Consider the following 16,891-nt stretch of genomic DNA (forward strand, 5'->3'; position numbering starts at 1 on the left):
CTACTCTTGCAAGATTTTTGATAATTAAAATGGAACATTATTAAAATTTTAGAGATTAATAAATTTCAATAATTTTCTTCCGCTGCTGATATGTCTTAAGTGTTAATAATATTTAGTGGGTGTTACCGAGGTTTTTTTCTTTATTCTAGTTTAATTATTAATAAATAGAATCGAAGCTACAACAACTGCTTTCCGATTTAATACTGTCAATATTTGACTTCATCTTAAAACATGGTAAGTTTCTTATTCCTTCTTGTAAGTGTCAAGCCCATATAAGTTGTTTTTCTTTAAAACCTTTGTTTTGGGTCAATGTAAATATCATTGTGATTTGAACTTAGTAACTATTCATTATAAATATTAATATGTTTGATTGATTTTTATGTGACGCTTTCATTCCACCCTCTCACGATTCCTAAAAAAGGAATCGAATTTGCACTCTTGCGTTAATATTTCTTAAACTAACTGTTATTATCTATACTCGGTTAAATTTAATAGTTGGTCTAAGTTATTATAACTAAACGTTTCTTTTTGTTTGAAATACGCATCCTTTTAACTGCAAAATGTTGATTTTTGACAAATGTAGACTATATTTATAATATGTTTTTATTGGATTGTTTAATACTGTATAACAGTATTATCATTAAATGGTAGTGGTTATCTATATTTATATGTGTTTTTATAATTAAATTTTATTTTTAAAAAATACTATTATTTAATTTTGAGGAATTTATGTTAAAAAAAATTTTGGACTCTAAAGTCATGTTTTCCTTAGATTTAATTTTCTTGTGTTTTGATTAAAATCGTCAATTTTTATTTTATTTTATTACATAGTCTTACTGTGTTCTTTTTAAAGTAATAATAATTTTTTTGGTCATTTTTATGAAGATGTTTACTGGTGAAACAATAGACCCTTACAACAATTCAGTCACACTAGCGGTGGGGACTTTTCTGTATTGTGATCTGTCGCCAGGGGTCTGTCCAGGCCGAATTTACTACCGTTTAGCGGTACCTTCACAAATTCAACTTTAGAAAAAACGGTAGTTTCACAAATTCAATTTGAGGAAAAACGGTAGTTTCAGAAAATACTTTTTCTTAAAATGTTATTTTTGTATCCCTTAAGAAACGATAAATCCATATTTTTGTGTTGAATTTTTAATATAATTTTTAATTTTTCACAAATTATGTCTAAATTTTCACAAAATAGGTACCGTTCAGAAAAACCTAGAAAGACCCCTGGTCGCACCAACTCACCAAGGTGACAAATAGACTTTAAACTTATAATTTGTTTTAATAAAAAGTATGCAGATGCTTGCCTGGGGGTTGGATACGAGTTATGCCCTTTGAGTTGGTCCCTTTCTGTGATGTTTTTTTTCTCTTCAGTTTTCCCTGGGCTGCTGCTCGGAAGTTGCCAAGATTCTGCGATTATTCTGTCTCAGATCATGTTACAAAAATCTCTCCATGTTTAATAGGATGTTGTTATCATGAGTAAATTTCAAATTTACATTATCACTTTTTGCAAATTTGTAAATTCTGTCTAAATTTTCAGGCAATTCTGTCTAAATTTTCAGTTGTTTGTAGATTGTTTTTTCAAAAATCGTTTATCACTTTTCACGTGGTTTTCCAATCACCAATATATTTAATACAATTTTATTACAACATTTGAAATTCTTACTTGAGTTATCCCTTTTTAAAGTCTTCAATTCATTATGATTCCATCACAACTTCTCGTCATTTCGTTATAGGTTTTTCAGTCAGCAGCTATTTATCCTTTGATTGGCTCTTTTCCACATGATTTTTTTAAAATTCTGATATATTTAATACAATTTTCGATTCATCACGATACCATTATAATTTCACGTCTTTGGACGATATTGGGTCTTTTGGAAAGTTCTTGATTCTATAATGTGTCTACCAATATGAAATTTTTGGACGACTCAATAGTTATTCATCAGTTATTTATCATTTCTTTTTCCGTAATGACATGATTTTTATATTTCTCCGATATTTGAATACATTATTACGACACATGAATTTTGATTTCATTTTTCAATTGCTTTTATAATCAATATCGATAATTGAATCATTTTTTGAGACACTCGATTCGCGATGACACCATCATGAATCCCTAGCATCTTTCAATCAGGGTTTGTGTTTTTTTATTTTTTAAAAAAAATTTCAAACATCAGATTTTTTAAAATTTAAATCAGATTTTTTGATTTAAATCTGATTTTTTTTTTGATTTTTACTCTAATACACTGTAAGGACTTTGATTTAAGACTATTTAGTCTTAACATTAATTATAGTATATATTAGACGCTCTAACTACATAATAAAATTTTCATTATAATACATACATTGCTTTGAATGCATAGTAGCCATTTTGAAACAAATGCATGATTGAAATTTGAAGACTAGATGAAATAGAGAATTTGAAGAATACCTATTAAAACAGAGTTTCTATTACCAAACCATAATTTTAATTTAAAATTGTGATTTCTTTTTTTCTTTTGATTTTTAAAATGACAAAATAAATGTAACACATTGTGTTTATAATTGTAGTCATTCATCAAAGAATAAATAAATATTTAATCTATATATTATTAAAATATTCATTTTTAATCTTGTATCAAAATAGATTAGTTAAGCTAAAAAAAAATCTATGTACTCATTGAAATTTTTTTTTTTACAAAATTTCTTTTTAGAAAATCTGATAATGTCAAACAAAGATACTGTAAACATATTATAAGAAAAAAAACTTAAATGTTTACTTTAATCTGTACTTTCAATCTCAAGAATCAAAAGATTTTTAAAAATGTAATTGTGTGTTGGAATTTAACACATACCAAGAAAGAAAGTAATTTCGTTAGCTAAAGTTAATTAATGCAGCAATTAATTTAAAATAAATTTTAAAACTTAGAAAAGAAATAATAGAAATATCAATAATTTAAAACACTGTTTTTTTTTTAAACTTTTTAAATCAATCTATATATATATATATATAAAAAAAAATCAGTTGATTTAAATCAATGATTTTTTTTTTAAAAAATCATTAAATTTAAATCAACAAACCCTGCAATTACTTTTTTTTCTTTGTTCATTCCTCTTTTCTTATTCGAATATTTTAAATTTTTTTGTGCTTTATTCGCAATGATTCCATCATAAGCCTACAGCAATTTCTTATCCCTTTTTCGGTAGTTATTACAATTACTTACTAAGCACTGAATAATTGAAATTATAGTTTTTTATACTGAAAAAAATTTGTAATTAAGTCTTATAACATCTAATCTTTCTTTATTATTGATATAATTTAACCACATATTTAAGTAAAATAAATCAATATTGTATTATGTTTATCAGGGTTGGAGTTTTTGCCGGCAAAAAGGGTTTTTTGCCAGGACAGTGGCAAAAACCTGGTAAAAACCGGCAAAAACTGGTAAAAACCGGCAAAAACCAAATTATCTAAATTGCTGATTAAATATTATTACAAACTACTTGAAACAAATTTAAATCAATCATAAGGAATAGTAATTTTGATACATTACATGAAAAAATTATTTTTAACACATTAATAATTAATATAATGGTAATAATTTTTAAAAGATTGAAAGTTTGTGATCTCTTTTCATTTTAGAATCCTAAAATAAATGTTTTTTTACAAATAAATAAATATTATTTGCATAATATTATTATTTATTATAAAAAATTATTATTTGTACAATAATTAACTACACATATTGATAGATATTTTATGTTTTAAATTATAGTTATATTAATTTGAAATAAGTTCATTTCACTGGAAAAAAAAGAATAATCACAAATTTTCCAATCAATAATGTTTTAAATTACTAAAATGATATATTATTACATTATCATTTAATTATGGAACATTAATTTTGTTAATTTTTTTGTAATTATTTATATTTATAGTATATATTTCAATTTTAGGAATAATTTTGTATCAAAAATGTGTTTTTGTCCTCTCATCTTGGAAAATATAGGTTTTTGCCAATTTGCTTGGCAAAAACCTGTTTTTGCCAGGACGGTTTTTACCGGTATTTACCATGGTTTTTTCCACCTGTGGCAAAATCTTGCCAACCCTGATGTTTATTAAACATCAAATTATTTTGCATACAACCAATTATATAAAAGTTTCATGCGTTCATTGCTTTTTTTAGTTTCTTTTTTTAACCTATTTTGAAATATAATAATTTACGTGCCTCTCATTTTATTATTTCTTAGTAAAAATAAATGAATAAATATATAAAACCTTAATCAATGAAATTATGCTTTTAAATGCATCACACCTTCAAGTATATATGTATCAATTATATTGTATATGAAAAATTACACTAGATTTAAATCAATAATTTTTAAAAAAAAAAATTATTCAAATTGTAATTTTAATCATGGTTTAATTCAAGTAATTAAAATAAGGCAGACTCCGGCTGTAAAGACTGCTTCTAATTTATAGCATAACAATGTAATATACTCATTAAAAAATTCTTTTTGTTGTTTTTCAGTGAGAACAAGTGCTTTTATGCAACAAAAAGAGATTTACTCATTTACAAAACTCATTAGATGTATCTTAGATATAACAGAACCCTAAACAGTGCTTTTAACTTAAAGTGTAGCAAAGTTATTTATGAATTTTACTTTATGTTTATCAGATTGATAGTGTTCTTACCAAATGGTTAGAGTGCTGTACTTAAAAATAATGTTGCTTTTAACTTTTAAGTGTGACAAAGCGATTTTACTCATTAAAAAATTATGATTTTATGTTTTTTAGACAGAGTAGTGCTCTAATAAGTTCTTTTAACTTAAAGTATAACGAAGTGATTTAATTAGTGTATATTTTCATTTTATGTTTTATTTTTTTAGACAGAACAACAGCTGGACTGTGCATTGGATTTGATGCGAAGACTCCCTCCTCAGCAGATTGAGAAGAATTTAAGTGACCTCATCGATTTGGTACTTTCTTTGAATTTTCATCTTTAGTTTACATTTTTTGAATTATATATGTATTATATATATGTCCATAGTTAGATCATATATACGCAGCCCATGGGCAGATACATTGGTGGTGATTCTCCAATATTCCGGATACTTTTTTGATATTTATTGTAATATAAGAAAAAAGTATCCGCACACACAAAAAACGTTTGCAGTGGGGGGTGGGATATGGAGCAGACGGCATAATCATGATTCATGCAAGGTGGAAGAAAGTCTGTAATTAGTTCTATGTATCTCTGTTCCCAAAGAGAAAAGATCTAACTTCCACTTTAGTTCAATGCTTAGCGATCCCATCGTTAGCGATCGGGCCTACAACCAGCTGATTGTTAAGAGCTCAACTCAATTGGACTATCGCTTTCCTAGGAAAACAGACAATTGCAGTGACAATAAAAAATCTTTTAATATAATTAATTTACTATTAATTTATATATATATATATATATATACAGAGTTCATTCTAGGCAGAAAAAAGGGCAGGGTGCAAAAGTTTAAAAAAAAAGGGCATTATTCTAAATAGGCAATAATTTCTTTCTATGGGCTTACAGGCTCTATTAAAAAACATTGTCAATTTTTTTTTATTTTTACTTTACTAAAAGTACCAAAGCAATCATATTAATTACTAATTTTTATTAATAAATTAACATATATATATATATCGAGTTAATGAGCTAATCAGCTTAGTAATTTATTTAAAATGCATGCATATATTATTAAAATAATAAATGTATGTTTTTAAGTGTCTGTAGTTATGATTTAATAATTAAAATGACTAATAATAATTATGATTTAATGATAGTGAAGTAACTGCAAACTTTCAAAGACAAGTGTAACAAGGGGGTGTGATGGCTATTTTTCCTTTCCCATATAAATCTATGTATTGACAGCAATGACAAACTAAATAAAAAGAGTTGAAAATAAAGAAGGGTTGAGGAAAGAAAGGGTATGGAGTCTATTATATCAGGGCACTAATTTACTTCAGGGGCAACAGGGTGGATTCTTTTGACTAAAAGGGCAGCAGGGTGCTGCGCCCTGTTTACCCTGCCTAGAATGAGCTCTGATATATAATATATAGATTGTCAAGAATAAATAAAAATATTAAATAGTGCATTGATTTCATATATTTAATAAAATTATTCTATTTTAAAAAATATTATGAGCTTGCAGATACTTTTGAATTGTCTGTGCATATACTTTGTTTTTATCTTATTATTTATATATCATATGTATACTAATATGTACATGTATTTTATTCTTTGAATTAAGGTTCCTAGTCTGTGCGAAGATTTATTGTCCTCTGTTGATCAGCCCCTCAAAATAGCTCGGGATAAAACTCTTGGCAAAGATTATCTTCTCTGCGACTACAACCGTGATGGAGACTCATACAGGTACTTGCATGCATTTGCTTGTTGAGATAAATTATTTGTTTTGATCATTTTATGTGTTAACAAATTATGTGTGTTAAAAGTGAATAAAGTTGAAAAATGGGCTTTAATTTTAATATCAGGGTTCATTCTAGGCAAGGTTTGTAGAATTGCCCTTTGGATGAAACATTTCCAGCTTACATGCCTTTTGATCTTAATTATATGTCCAGATATATTAATAATTTATTATTATTTTTTTGTAAATCCACATGGTTTGCCGTCCGTTTTTTCGGCAGTATTGATCATTTTTCGACCCTTTCCCTGCTTCTTGAATTCCAATATATTTAACATGTTATTACGGCATACACATTTCAAACTTGAGCTATCACTTTTTTGAAGCGTTCGATTCGTTGCATTTCACATTGTTTGATAGTTTTTCCTAGAAGTTTATTAATTTTTTCAGCATTTTATTTACTACGTTCTTTTTATGACACAGCATTTTCAAAATTCTAGAATTACGCTCATTTTAAAACCGATTAATAGAATGTGCAGATTTAACTGAGGATTTTAAAAATAGTTTTTTTAGTGATGAAATTAAGAATTTTTTATATTTTGAGTGTCTTAAAAGCTATACAAATATTTGAAAAGCATTGCCTTTTTTGTGATAGGTGCCCTTTTTTAGGGAGGAAATAGGTAAATAGGTTTTTTAAGGTAAAAAACAAACCCTGTCAATATAAAAATAAGCAAACCATAGAGCATATCAAACCATTTAATCTATTAGATTGGTGCATGTGAATTGTCAGATTTGTTAGTGAATTTATAAAACTGCATAGCTTTTTTCACAAGTTGGTTATGTTATAAAAATATTATCTATTTGTTTCAATACACTTTTCTCAACAAAAATAACCTTTTTTTAAAATTATTTCAAATATTCAAATTATTACTATACAAACAAATAGCTATACAGGAAACAAATAAAAAGTATTACAAAACAAAATTGACTGAAGTTATTGCCTTAAAAGTTCTCTGGCCTGCCAATAGAGTGCTATTTCAGTGCCGCTTTTAAGAACTACACATTGGCTATTCAATAAATTATATAACTTTCCTTTCTTTAATTTGCAAATTCTGTGATAACTATAAATTAATATTTGAATTATTTTGCTTTGATTTAAGTTGTTACTTTAACCACACGGTCAAATTTATCGAATAACGGTGTTGAATTTAGTAGGCAGATATCTAATCAGCATTAAAAAATTATACAAATAAATTAGTAATTCCTTATGATTCTATTTCTCTACACTCCTAATATTTATTTTTTCATATGTGTTGGTAGTAATTTGTGCTAGGCTATAGATAGTTAACTATTCCAAAACTTGTTGTGGTCAACTTTATTATGGTGACATTAACTCATTTTCGGCCAAAGGTACGCAAAAGCATCATTATAGTAAATATTTATTAACACTGTGATGTATATTTTTCACTAATTTTATTTTTCTGGGTTATTCCAAGGGTTCTTAAAACACTCAAAAATTAATAGTAATTCAATTGGTGTAAACACTTTCTGTTGAGAAATTTTTGAACTCTTAAAGTCTTTTTAACTTAAAACGGTTATTGACAAATGAATTTTTTTTTAAATGTATAATTATTCCTTTTGATACTTATCATTGTTTTTATGATATGTATTGAAGTTGCAAGTTAGTAAATAAAAAAATTTCATAAACAAAACAAGCTTTCTACTAAATGGTTTGTTCATTGATTTGGTGAATGGTGCTTATACGCACCATTTTATTTCTTAAATAAAATATAATTTTTTTTGTGTCTTAATGAATGTAATGTAAGTTTATTTCAATGAAAATAGTACCACATTTTATAAAATTTATATGCTTGGCTTAAAATGAGCTAATGGCAAGTTATAATGTGATTCTTAATTTATTTTACAAATACTATTTATCACCCAGATTGTCACCAAATAATTTAGATTTTTGTGTATTTTTTAACTTTTATGAATTGCTAATTCAGGGTTGACACTCCACAGAGAAAACCTGGAAAATACAGGGAATTTAAAAATCACCTAAAATAACAAGGAATTTTGATTTTTTCTTTACAAACTGGGAAAATACAGGGAATTTTGTTTCTTATTTTTGTCTTTTAAAAAATAGTGACCACTCAAAGCGTAATCTATGGGATATTTGACCATGATATTTCAGCTATACTAAACTATTTCGTTTACTACATTATTTAAACATGTTCAGCTGTTTTTCCAGCAATTATAACTAATAAATGTAGTTACCCAATATAGCTCACACAAAAGCACAGTAATTGTTGTTTCCTCTTAATATATTGTGTATAATATGTACAGGGAAAACACAGGAACTTTTTTTTCCAGATTTGAGTGCCAACCCTATAATTTTTAAAAGTTAATCAGATATTCTTGTTTCTAAAATGCCTTTTGAAAAATATAACTATGCAATTGATTCAGGTCTCCTTGGAGTAACACATATGATCCACCACTGGACGATGGTGCAATGCCATCTGACCGACTGAGGAAACTTGAGATTGATGCAAATGAAGCGTTTGACCAGTACAGAGAGATGTACTTTGAGGGCGGCGTCTCCTCAGTGTATTTATGGGATCTAGAGCACGGCTTTGCAGGCGTCATACTAATAAAGAAGGCTGGAGATGGGTCTAAGAAGATCAAGGGTTGTTGGGACTCTATTCATGTAGTTGAAGTACAGGTACGCTACATTTATTCATTCTTTAATTTATAACTAAAATTGTTGGGGTACATTTTTTTAATCCATTTGTTTATGTGTAAATTAAGTACAAAAATAACAAATATAAATAAGTTATTTATTTGAAATCTTTTTGTGGTATTAAACACCATCATATTTAAAATACCTTTTTTATTTTAAATGTATCCCATACCTGCCAAGTCTCCTGTTATTTAACGAAGACTCCTATGACTATCTTTGGTTTACACGTATATTCTCAAATTTCTCTGTATTTGTAGAAGAAATTGAAAGGGAAAAAAAATTTTTTTGGCTATAAAATATCTGCTGATAGCAAAAATACTTCTCTTATTCCTCAACAGATGGTGTTATTGCCAGTACTGCAGTATGTTGAGTGTTTATATTTTAAGTAATTATATAAGTAGTAGAAGTCTTCTTTTGTTTAAAATTTATATATATATTTTGGTAATTTCGTGGAATGTAAGTGCTTGTATTATTTCCAATTTTGAAATTCTCTTTTTGACTTGCATGATGTATCAAAACTACTCGCAGCCTAAGAAATATTGCTAGTAAAATCGTCATTATTTCATTTCTCCGATATTGGCTGGTATGATATCTGATGCTTAATGTAAGAAATTCATTTTAATCGATTTTAAAGGTTTTATGTAAGAGATTTTTGTTTAAATTTTGTAGGAGAAATCCAGTGGTCGAAATGCCCACTATAAATTGACATCAACAGTAATGCTTTGGCTTCAGACAAACAAATCTGGTTCTGGTACTATGAATTTAGGTGGAAGTCTCACAAGACAGGTAATTGATATTTTCAATTTTTGATTTGTTAATAGGTATAGAATATTTACAAAACAAATTCTCATTTTATTGAGATGTCTTGATTGCTACATGCTTATAAAAATAAATACACATCAATAAATCACTGAAGTTATCTATATTTAACTATTAATTTGATATCCTAGCAGATTTTGCCTTGAAATGCTGTCAAAAGTCATCTTTTAGTCAAAATTGGTGTACCAGGGTTGTCATTTCACAGGGAGAACCTGGAAAATACAGGGAATCTTAAAAATTACTAAAATTAATAGGAAAAGTACGGGGAATTTTAATTTTCATCTTTTAAAAAATGGTGTCCATTCAAAGCATTCTGTGGGATGATTAAGGAAGATATTTCAGCTACGCTAAACTATTTAATTCTACTATAGCATTATTTAAGTATTTTCAGCTGTTCCTTTTTTCCTCTAAATTTTTCCATCCATTAAAATTAGTATAGGTAGCCCAATATAGCTGATCCCATATCAGAATTGTGGCGACATTGGCGCAGAACATTACCAAGTTCTAGCGGGAAACCTTTTTTTGTTTGGGAAGTAAAAAAAATTGGTTTTGTTTTCTTCAGAATTATGCTCAAAAGATTCCTTTGACGCTCATCAAAGTGGGGAGAAAAATGCTCATGATTTTTCTATTCTTATTTGAGACTAATGAAGTAAAAAATTTGGTTTTCTTTTCTGCAGAAATTTTCATTCTGTTTTTTTTTTTTTTTTGTGCGATTTCCACATAGCTTTTAAAATCGGACATTTTTAATACGATATTATTTATTACAAGTAAATCTCGAAATGAAGGCAGGCATTTAATAACCTCATTTTGAAGAGTTCGATTCGTGTGATTTTGCCTTTGATAATTTTTTTTCGGTAGTTAGTGCCACGGATTTAACGATTTTTTTATTATTTTTAATGTGAAGACGATTTACAAAATGTGAAAAAGGAAATAATTAGTGTGTTTTCCCCTTACAAAATTAAAAAAAAAAAATATTTAACGTAATATTAGAGTAAAAAAATTATGTAATCAATTAAAGAATTTATTTTATTTGGTCTCCAAAGTTTTTTTTATTTTTTATAACATTTAAACCATTTTACTGATTCCAATATTGATATTTTTGAAATCAGCATCAAAAATTGTATGAGTGTGTGCCATGGCTGGATCAACTCAGGACTAAAGAGAATAGAAGGGCTGGTTTACTCCTTTGAAGTAGCTCTTGCCGCGCCAATCCTCCGATTTTCTCTAGTGACGTCACTTTGGTGCAAAGCTCGCACTTTCACTTCAAGAACGGAGCTTTTGGCCTTGCTAGCTCTAACTAATATTGGAGCATTTTTTTGTGACATATTCTAAGACATTTGTTATTTTCTATAATGACTTTCCTCAGTTTTTGCAGTGAATTTACAAAAATTTAAAACTATTATCGAAATGCCAGTTTGCTAGATTGCAACTTGCAAAAATTCTGATAAAAAACAAAAGGAAAAACGTGCTCCCTAAAGTAAATGAACAACTATGTAAAGAATGGATTCCGAAATGACACAGTTAATATACGAGTAAAACAGCAATACGTTTATTCTATCGTTAAGAACTTTTATAAAAATTCATTATCAAAATAGAAACCGCCTCGTTACTTCAGAAAGAAATGCAGATGAAAAAAATTAAAAAATAGATAAAGTCAAAGAAAATTAAAATGTAAATAAAAAGTATAAATAAAATATATAGTATATAGTTGAAATTCTCCTAATTTTTATAACATATTTTTAATGTAGTTATTCAAAATATTTATGATTTCTTTAAAAATTATATTCTCTTCAATTTAAATATCTATAAATTATATCATTGTAAATTTAAATATCTCTAAACAATTGTAAAATTTCTAATGTCATTATGAACCTAAATTATTATTTTGTTTCAGTAATAAGCGTATAAGGTTGATGTTTCCTAATGATTAAGTATGAGCAAATTGCTTTTAACGGCATATTTAAAAATTAGGGATTCTAAATTTAACTTAACTTATTGTTATAACAGAATATGTAGATACAAAAAGTGCCAATATATGCTTTAATTTTTCTTGATAATTAAAAGTTAAAACAGAACTGTTTAAAATAGAGTATTTATAGTGTCATTTTCGCCAACTAGTAAAATATTTTTATAAGTTTAAAATGGTATTTTTTTAATATAATGGCAAAGAAAGTTTTTTTGAGCTATGTTTATGAACGGAAATAAAGTGTTAATTACGTAAAGTTTGAAAGCTTATAACCAGAAAATGTCTAACTTATTTTTACAAAGAGAAAGATGCAAAGTTATCATATCTTTGCTGCGATCTCCGAGATCTGTGGACACAGTGAAGTCATGAGTAGGGAAATCGTAGCTTCAGCTCTAAGAGCGGAGTGAACTAGCCCTTCTATTCTCTTTAGCCCTGGGATGAACTGACATGGAAGGACCCAGTTGCCCAAAGTGGCTAGTAGGCTTTTATAAATATTTTTTATTGATATTGTTTCAGTAAAGAAATAAATAAATTTTTTTTTATTATATTAAATTGTATTTGTTTTATGTTTAAAAAAAGATTAAATTTTTTTTCTCCTTTATTAAATGCAGGTGGAAAGCGATTCCAATGTAAATGAAGCTAATCCTCACATTGCTAATATTGGTCGAATGGTAGAGGTAAATAGTTTATGTTACTTGCATTTTACTTGACATGATGTTGATATTATATACTATGTAAAGATTTTAAAAGCCAAGAAATAATTGAATTATATATGTTTTATATTTTAATGTTATTATATGGTACATAGCGTTTTTGAAAAGTGCTTAAATGTGCTTATTTTCAATTTTCGTTTTTTAAAAGCTCTTTAAAATGCTTTTTTCATTGAGTGTTTTTAAAAAGTGCTTAATTTTCCCTTTTCAAAAATGAGACTTTTTCTTTATCTCATCAATTTTTTCCACGAATATTTTACGGGTTTGATGAAATACTTACAAGTCCACGTTTGCTTATAGTGAGCTGGGTTCGGTGGGATTATTGCATTCTCATGTGCAACTCTGCTGCCTTTTGCAAGATATTCTCAATTTCAAGTTTCATTTTACACCCTCTGAAATTGAACTGTAAAATATCTTGATAATTTTTTAATATATATATATATATAATATGTGTATATTATTTTTGCTTATCTGAGCTTTGACCAGGCACTAATAAGTTAGAAATTTATGAAGTATTTATTCAAATTTTTATTCATTAAATCTTAAAAATAATCTTCTGAAATCATTTTTCCACCCTCAAATTTCATTATTAAACATTTTCTTTAAATATTCGAATCATTGCCAGGATTTCCTTACCTCATAAATTTTCATTAAGAAACATAAAAAAAGTTTTTTTGATCAAACAAATCCTGTAATAATGATTTTGGCAACACAAAAAAAATTAACACTGTGGTGCGTAGCGTTTTTAAAAAAGCGCTTATTTTTTATTTTTGAGAGCCTTTAAAGATGCTTTTTTATTGCGTGTCTTAATTTTTCCTTTTTGAAAATTAGATTTTTTCCCTTCTTTATCATGTCGATTTTCGCCCCATATTATGCAAAAGTGTGGCTTTCACATTGTTCCATTCAATGTTTTCACACTGCATTTCGGCTTGCCATCAATCTGTAGCGTATGAAAGCGCCAATCATTGTACATGTCTGATGAAATACTTGCAGGTCCGCATGTGTGTATACTGAGCTAATTTCAGTGGGAAGGATTCTTGCACTATCATGTGCAACTCTGCTGCATTATGCAAGATAATCTCCGTTTCAGGCTTCATTTTCCATCCTCTGAAATCGAACCAAAAAATCTCTCAATCTTTTTATGGTGGCTAATATAGTCAAAAAAAGAATTCTTTGTCAAAAACTAGTTACTTTGTCATGCTCATGAATAGTCTTTGAAAATTATATTTCATTTTGTAATGTATATAGTTCTTTAAAATATTTTTTGAGTGCTTTAAGAGTACTTAAAAGGTGCTTATATTTTGTTGAGAGATTTAGCTACGCACCCTGAATAACTGAAGCTTTTTAATTTGCAGGATATGGAAAATAAAATTAGGAATACTTTAAATGAAATCTATTTTGGAAAGACCAAAGATATTGTGAATGGACTGAGATCTGTACAATCACTTACGGAACAGAGACAACAAGCAGATCTGAGGAACGATCTTGCCAAAGCCCTCCAGAAGAGGCAGGCCAAGAACGAAGTCTGAAATATAAAAATTCAAATCAATAGCAAATAAACTGTTTTCTTTTCTTTTTCCCAATTCGAAGGAGAAAAACACAACTGTAATGATTTTTTTATAAATATATATATATATACATACATTATATTTCAGTGGTTGAGAAGTGGATTTAAAAAAAAAAAAATGGTGTCTGTTTTAGGTGTGTACATTACTCAGTTGAGAGGTTGAAAAATTTTATATTTTTCTGCTTATTTTTTTATGTTTCAGTAACATGTATGTTCCCTGTGTTAAAAATCCCGAAATATAACAGCAATACGGCTGGTGATTATGTTCAATGATGATATAATTAAATTTAGATTGCTTTATCTGTTTTTTTTTTTTTTTTTTTTTCAACAGAAAAAGAAAGTATTTGTAATAATTCCTTGCATTGTGTGTCCTTAAATTTTTATTATCCATCCAATAGACTTCATTTATTGTTACTTGTGGTTATTTATTACAATAAATATTTTCACAATTGTTTTTTTTATGTTTTAATTTTTGGTGTTCGACAAACATAATCTTTTCGGCTCAGCTCATCGGATCAAGGCCCAGAGGTCGACCAAAGCTGAGATGGGCCGACTGCGTGGAAAGAGACTTTTCAGTCTTAAAAGTCTCAAACTGGAAGACAACTGCCAGGCGGAGGCAGGCCTGGAGGAAGTTGATTGAGAAGGCCAGGGCCCACCCGGGGCTGTCGTGCCATTGAGGAAGGAAGGATTAATTTTTGGTACAGGTGCGAGCTAGAGTCCCTGGCCAAATTATTAGAGACACTCTTAAGATTCTATGTAAAATCTTATTTATCAGGTTATTTATTAAATGAGAATTGTCACTTATTTTTCACCTTCGTTAAATAGGATTACCAATTTCATCATATCGGTATTTTTAATCCATTATGTTTCTATGGAGATTTATTCGGGGATTTGGAAAATATTCGTTACATTGAAATTTTCGCTATTTTAGATTTCATTTAAACGGGATTTGGATGTATAATTATGCAGCAAGACTTCGCGGCATTTAGGATGATAAATTTAATTTGTCATGCTGACAGAGTTGTCAAAATAGTGCACATTTTGAAACTGACATTTGATTACGTATTTCCCCTGAGTAGAAAGCAAAAAGCTTGTTTTTACTTATGCTATCCAGGATCTGGAACTGAAAATTTTTTTTCCTACTTATTTGATGATTAATTGAATTTGCTAGATACTAATTATTTGTGACAGAAAGTTTTTGTTTCATGAATTATAATAATAAAAATAAATTCAAAACAAGTTTGGTATTTAAGATATTTTATTTTTGTAAAAACATTTAAATAGTTTAAAATTTTTTTTGAATTAAATATTTAAAAACTTAGCTTTCCATAGTTTTGAACTTAATCTAGTCTCAAGTCCTCCTGAGGCGACCGCTAGTCGGGCTAAACAACTGCTTTGTGTCTCCCTTGGGAAAAAAATGTTAGTTAGCATGACTGTCTATTAGGCTAAACACACCATTAATTCCAATTATTTTAATTTTTTTCTTATTACAACATCAAGAACTTATGGACCAAATTTGAGACTTACAACTGTATAAAAATGTGTTTTGGTCAATTAGACTAATTAATCCAATAATGACAAAATATTAAAATGAAACTTAATTTTATTTTTATCATGGTATGCAGCGTTTCTAAAAAGTGCTTTTTTGCATTTTATAAAAGCTCTTAAAGGTGCTTTTTTCATTGGGTTTCCTTTTCGAAAATGAGATTTTTTTCTTTACCATGTCGATTTTTACCACGTATCAAAGCCACTTTTAATTGTTTATGCTAACTACTTTTCTTGTTTACTATTAAATAGAACTTAGCCCTGTAATATTTATGCGTTTACAAAAAGTAAGAGATTCCTCCTATAGTCGCTAAATTTGGGTTGAGCATTAAAAAGGCACGTCTTTTTGTTATGTTTATTTTCTTTAACAGGCATAAGACTATGACCTACTGCAGTGTTGCCACTTTATGGGGAGAACCTGGAAAATACAGGGAATTAAAAAATTACCAGAAATAACAGGGAGAATTTTATTATTCTCGTCTTTTAAAAGTAGTGACTTTATCTATGGGATATTTAAGGATCGTATTTCAGCTATACTAAACTATTATACTGAAACGTTTCTCTAGAAACGTTATAAAATTTAAATTAAGTAGTTTTTGATTTATGACAGTGAGGCACACTCAGCAAGAATTTCTGAGAGACTGTGATGGCGTTTGCAACTTTTTTTTTTTTTAAGTCTAAGAAGATTTATTAAAATAAACTCAGTAGTAGAAGTCAAGAAAATTCAGTCACTGGTCAGACGGATCTGTAACTGAAAGATACACATTTACACCGGTTCTTTCGTCTATCTCTGTTATTTTTTAAAAATAAAATAAAACATAGTTGCCACTCCACAAGAAAAACAGGGAAAACCTGGAAATGTTTTTTAAAAAATCACCTAAATTAGCAGGAAAAATGCAGAGAATTTTGAGTTTTTCTTCAGAAACTGGGAAAATAGAGGAATTTTGTTTCGTATTTTTGAAAAATGATAACCACTTTAAGTGCAATCTATCCGATATTTCAGCTATATTAAATTTTTTCATTTAATAGCATTATTTGTTTTAAGTATGCTAAGATGTTCCTTATTTTCTTCAAGTTTTTCCTGCAATTAAAACTAGTATAGTTAGCCTAATATAGCTCAGACAAGAGCACAGTGATTGTGTGTTTCCTCTTAATATATT

The 16,891-nt window shown here is 28.0% G+C and overlaps 1 protein-coding gene across 1 annotated transcript; it reads left to right on the plus strand.

The window, feature by feature from the left end:
- Nucleotides 1-8: 8 nt before the first annotated feature.
- cpb (F-actin-capping protein subunit beta) lies at nt 9-14,640 on the plus strand. The gene is made up of 7 exons (XM_016074625.4): nt 9-234; nt 4,879-4,968; nt 6,274-6,395; nt 8,851-9,106; nt 9,794-9,910; nt 12,521-12,586; nt 13,975-14,640. The coding sequence occupies exons 1-7, from the start codon at nt 232-234 to the stop codon at nt 14,146-14,148; spliced, it is 828 nt and encodes a 275-aa protein (XP_015930111.1). The 5' UTR covers nt 9-231; the 3' UTR covers nt 14,149-14,640.
- Nucleotides 14,641-16,891: the final 2,251 nt, after the last annotated feature.

The sequence above is a fragment of the Parasteatoda tepidariorum genome, chromosome 9 (assembly GCF_982258835.1).
Source record: "Parasteatoda tepidariorum strain Cologne lab strain chromosome 9, Ptep-v5.0, whole genome shotgun sequence".
NCBI lineage: Eukaryota > Metazoa > Arthropoda > Arachnida > Araneae > Theridiidae > Parasteatoda > Parasteatoda tepidariorum.

Bases quoted from the DNA above. Each gene is read 5' to 3' on its own strand.
- cpb (XM_016074625.4), top strand. The intron at 4,969-6,273 runs GTACTTTCTTTG...CTTTGAATTAAG, and splicing joins TAAGTGACCTCATCGATTTG to GTTCCTAGTCTGTGCGAAGA. The intron at 6,396-8,850 runs GTACTTGCATGC...CAATTGATTCAG, and splicing joins CGTGATGGAGACTCATACAG to GTCTCCTTGGAGTAACACAT.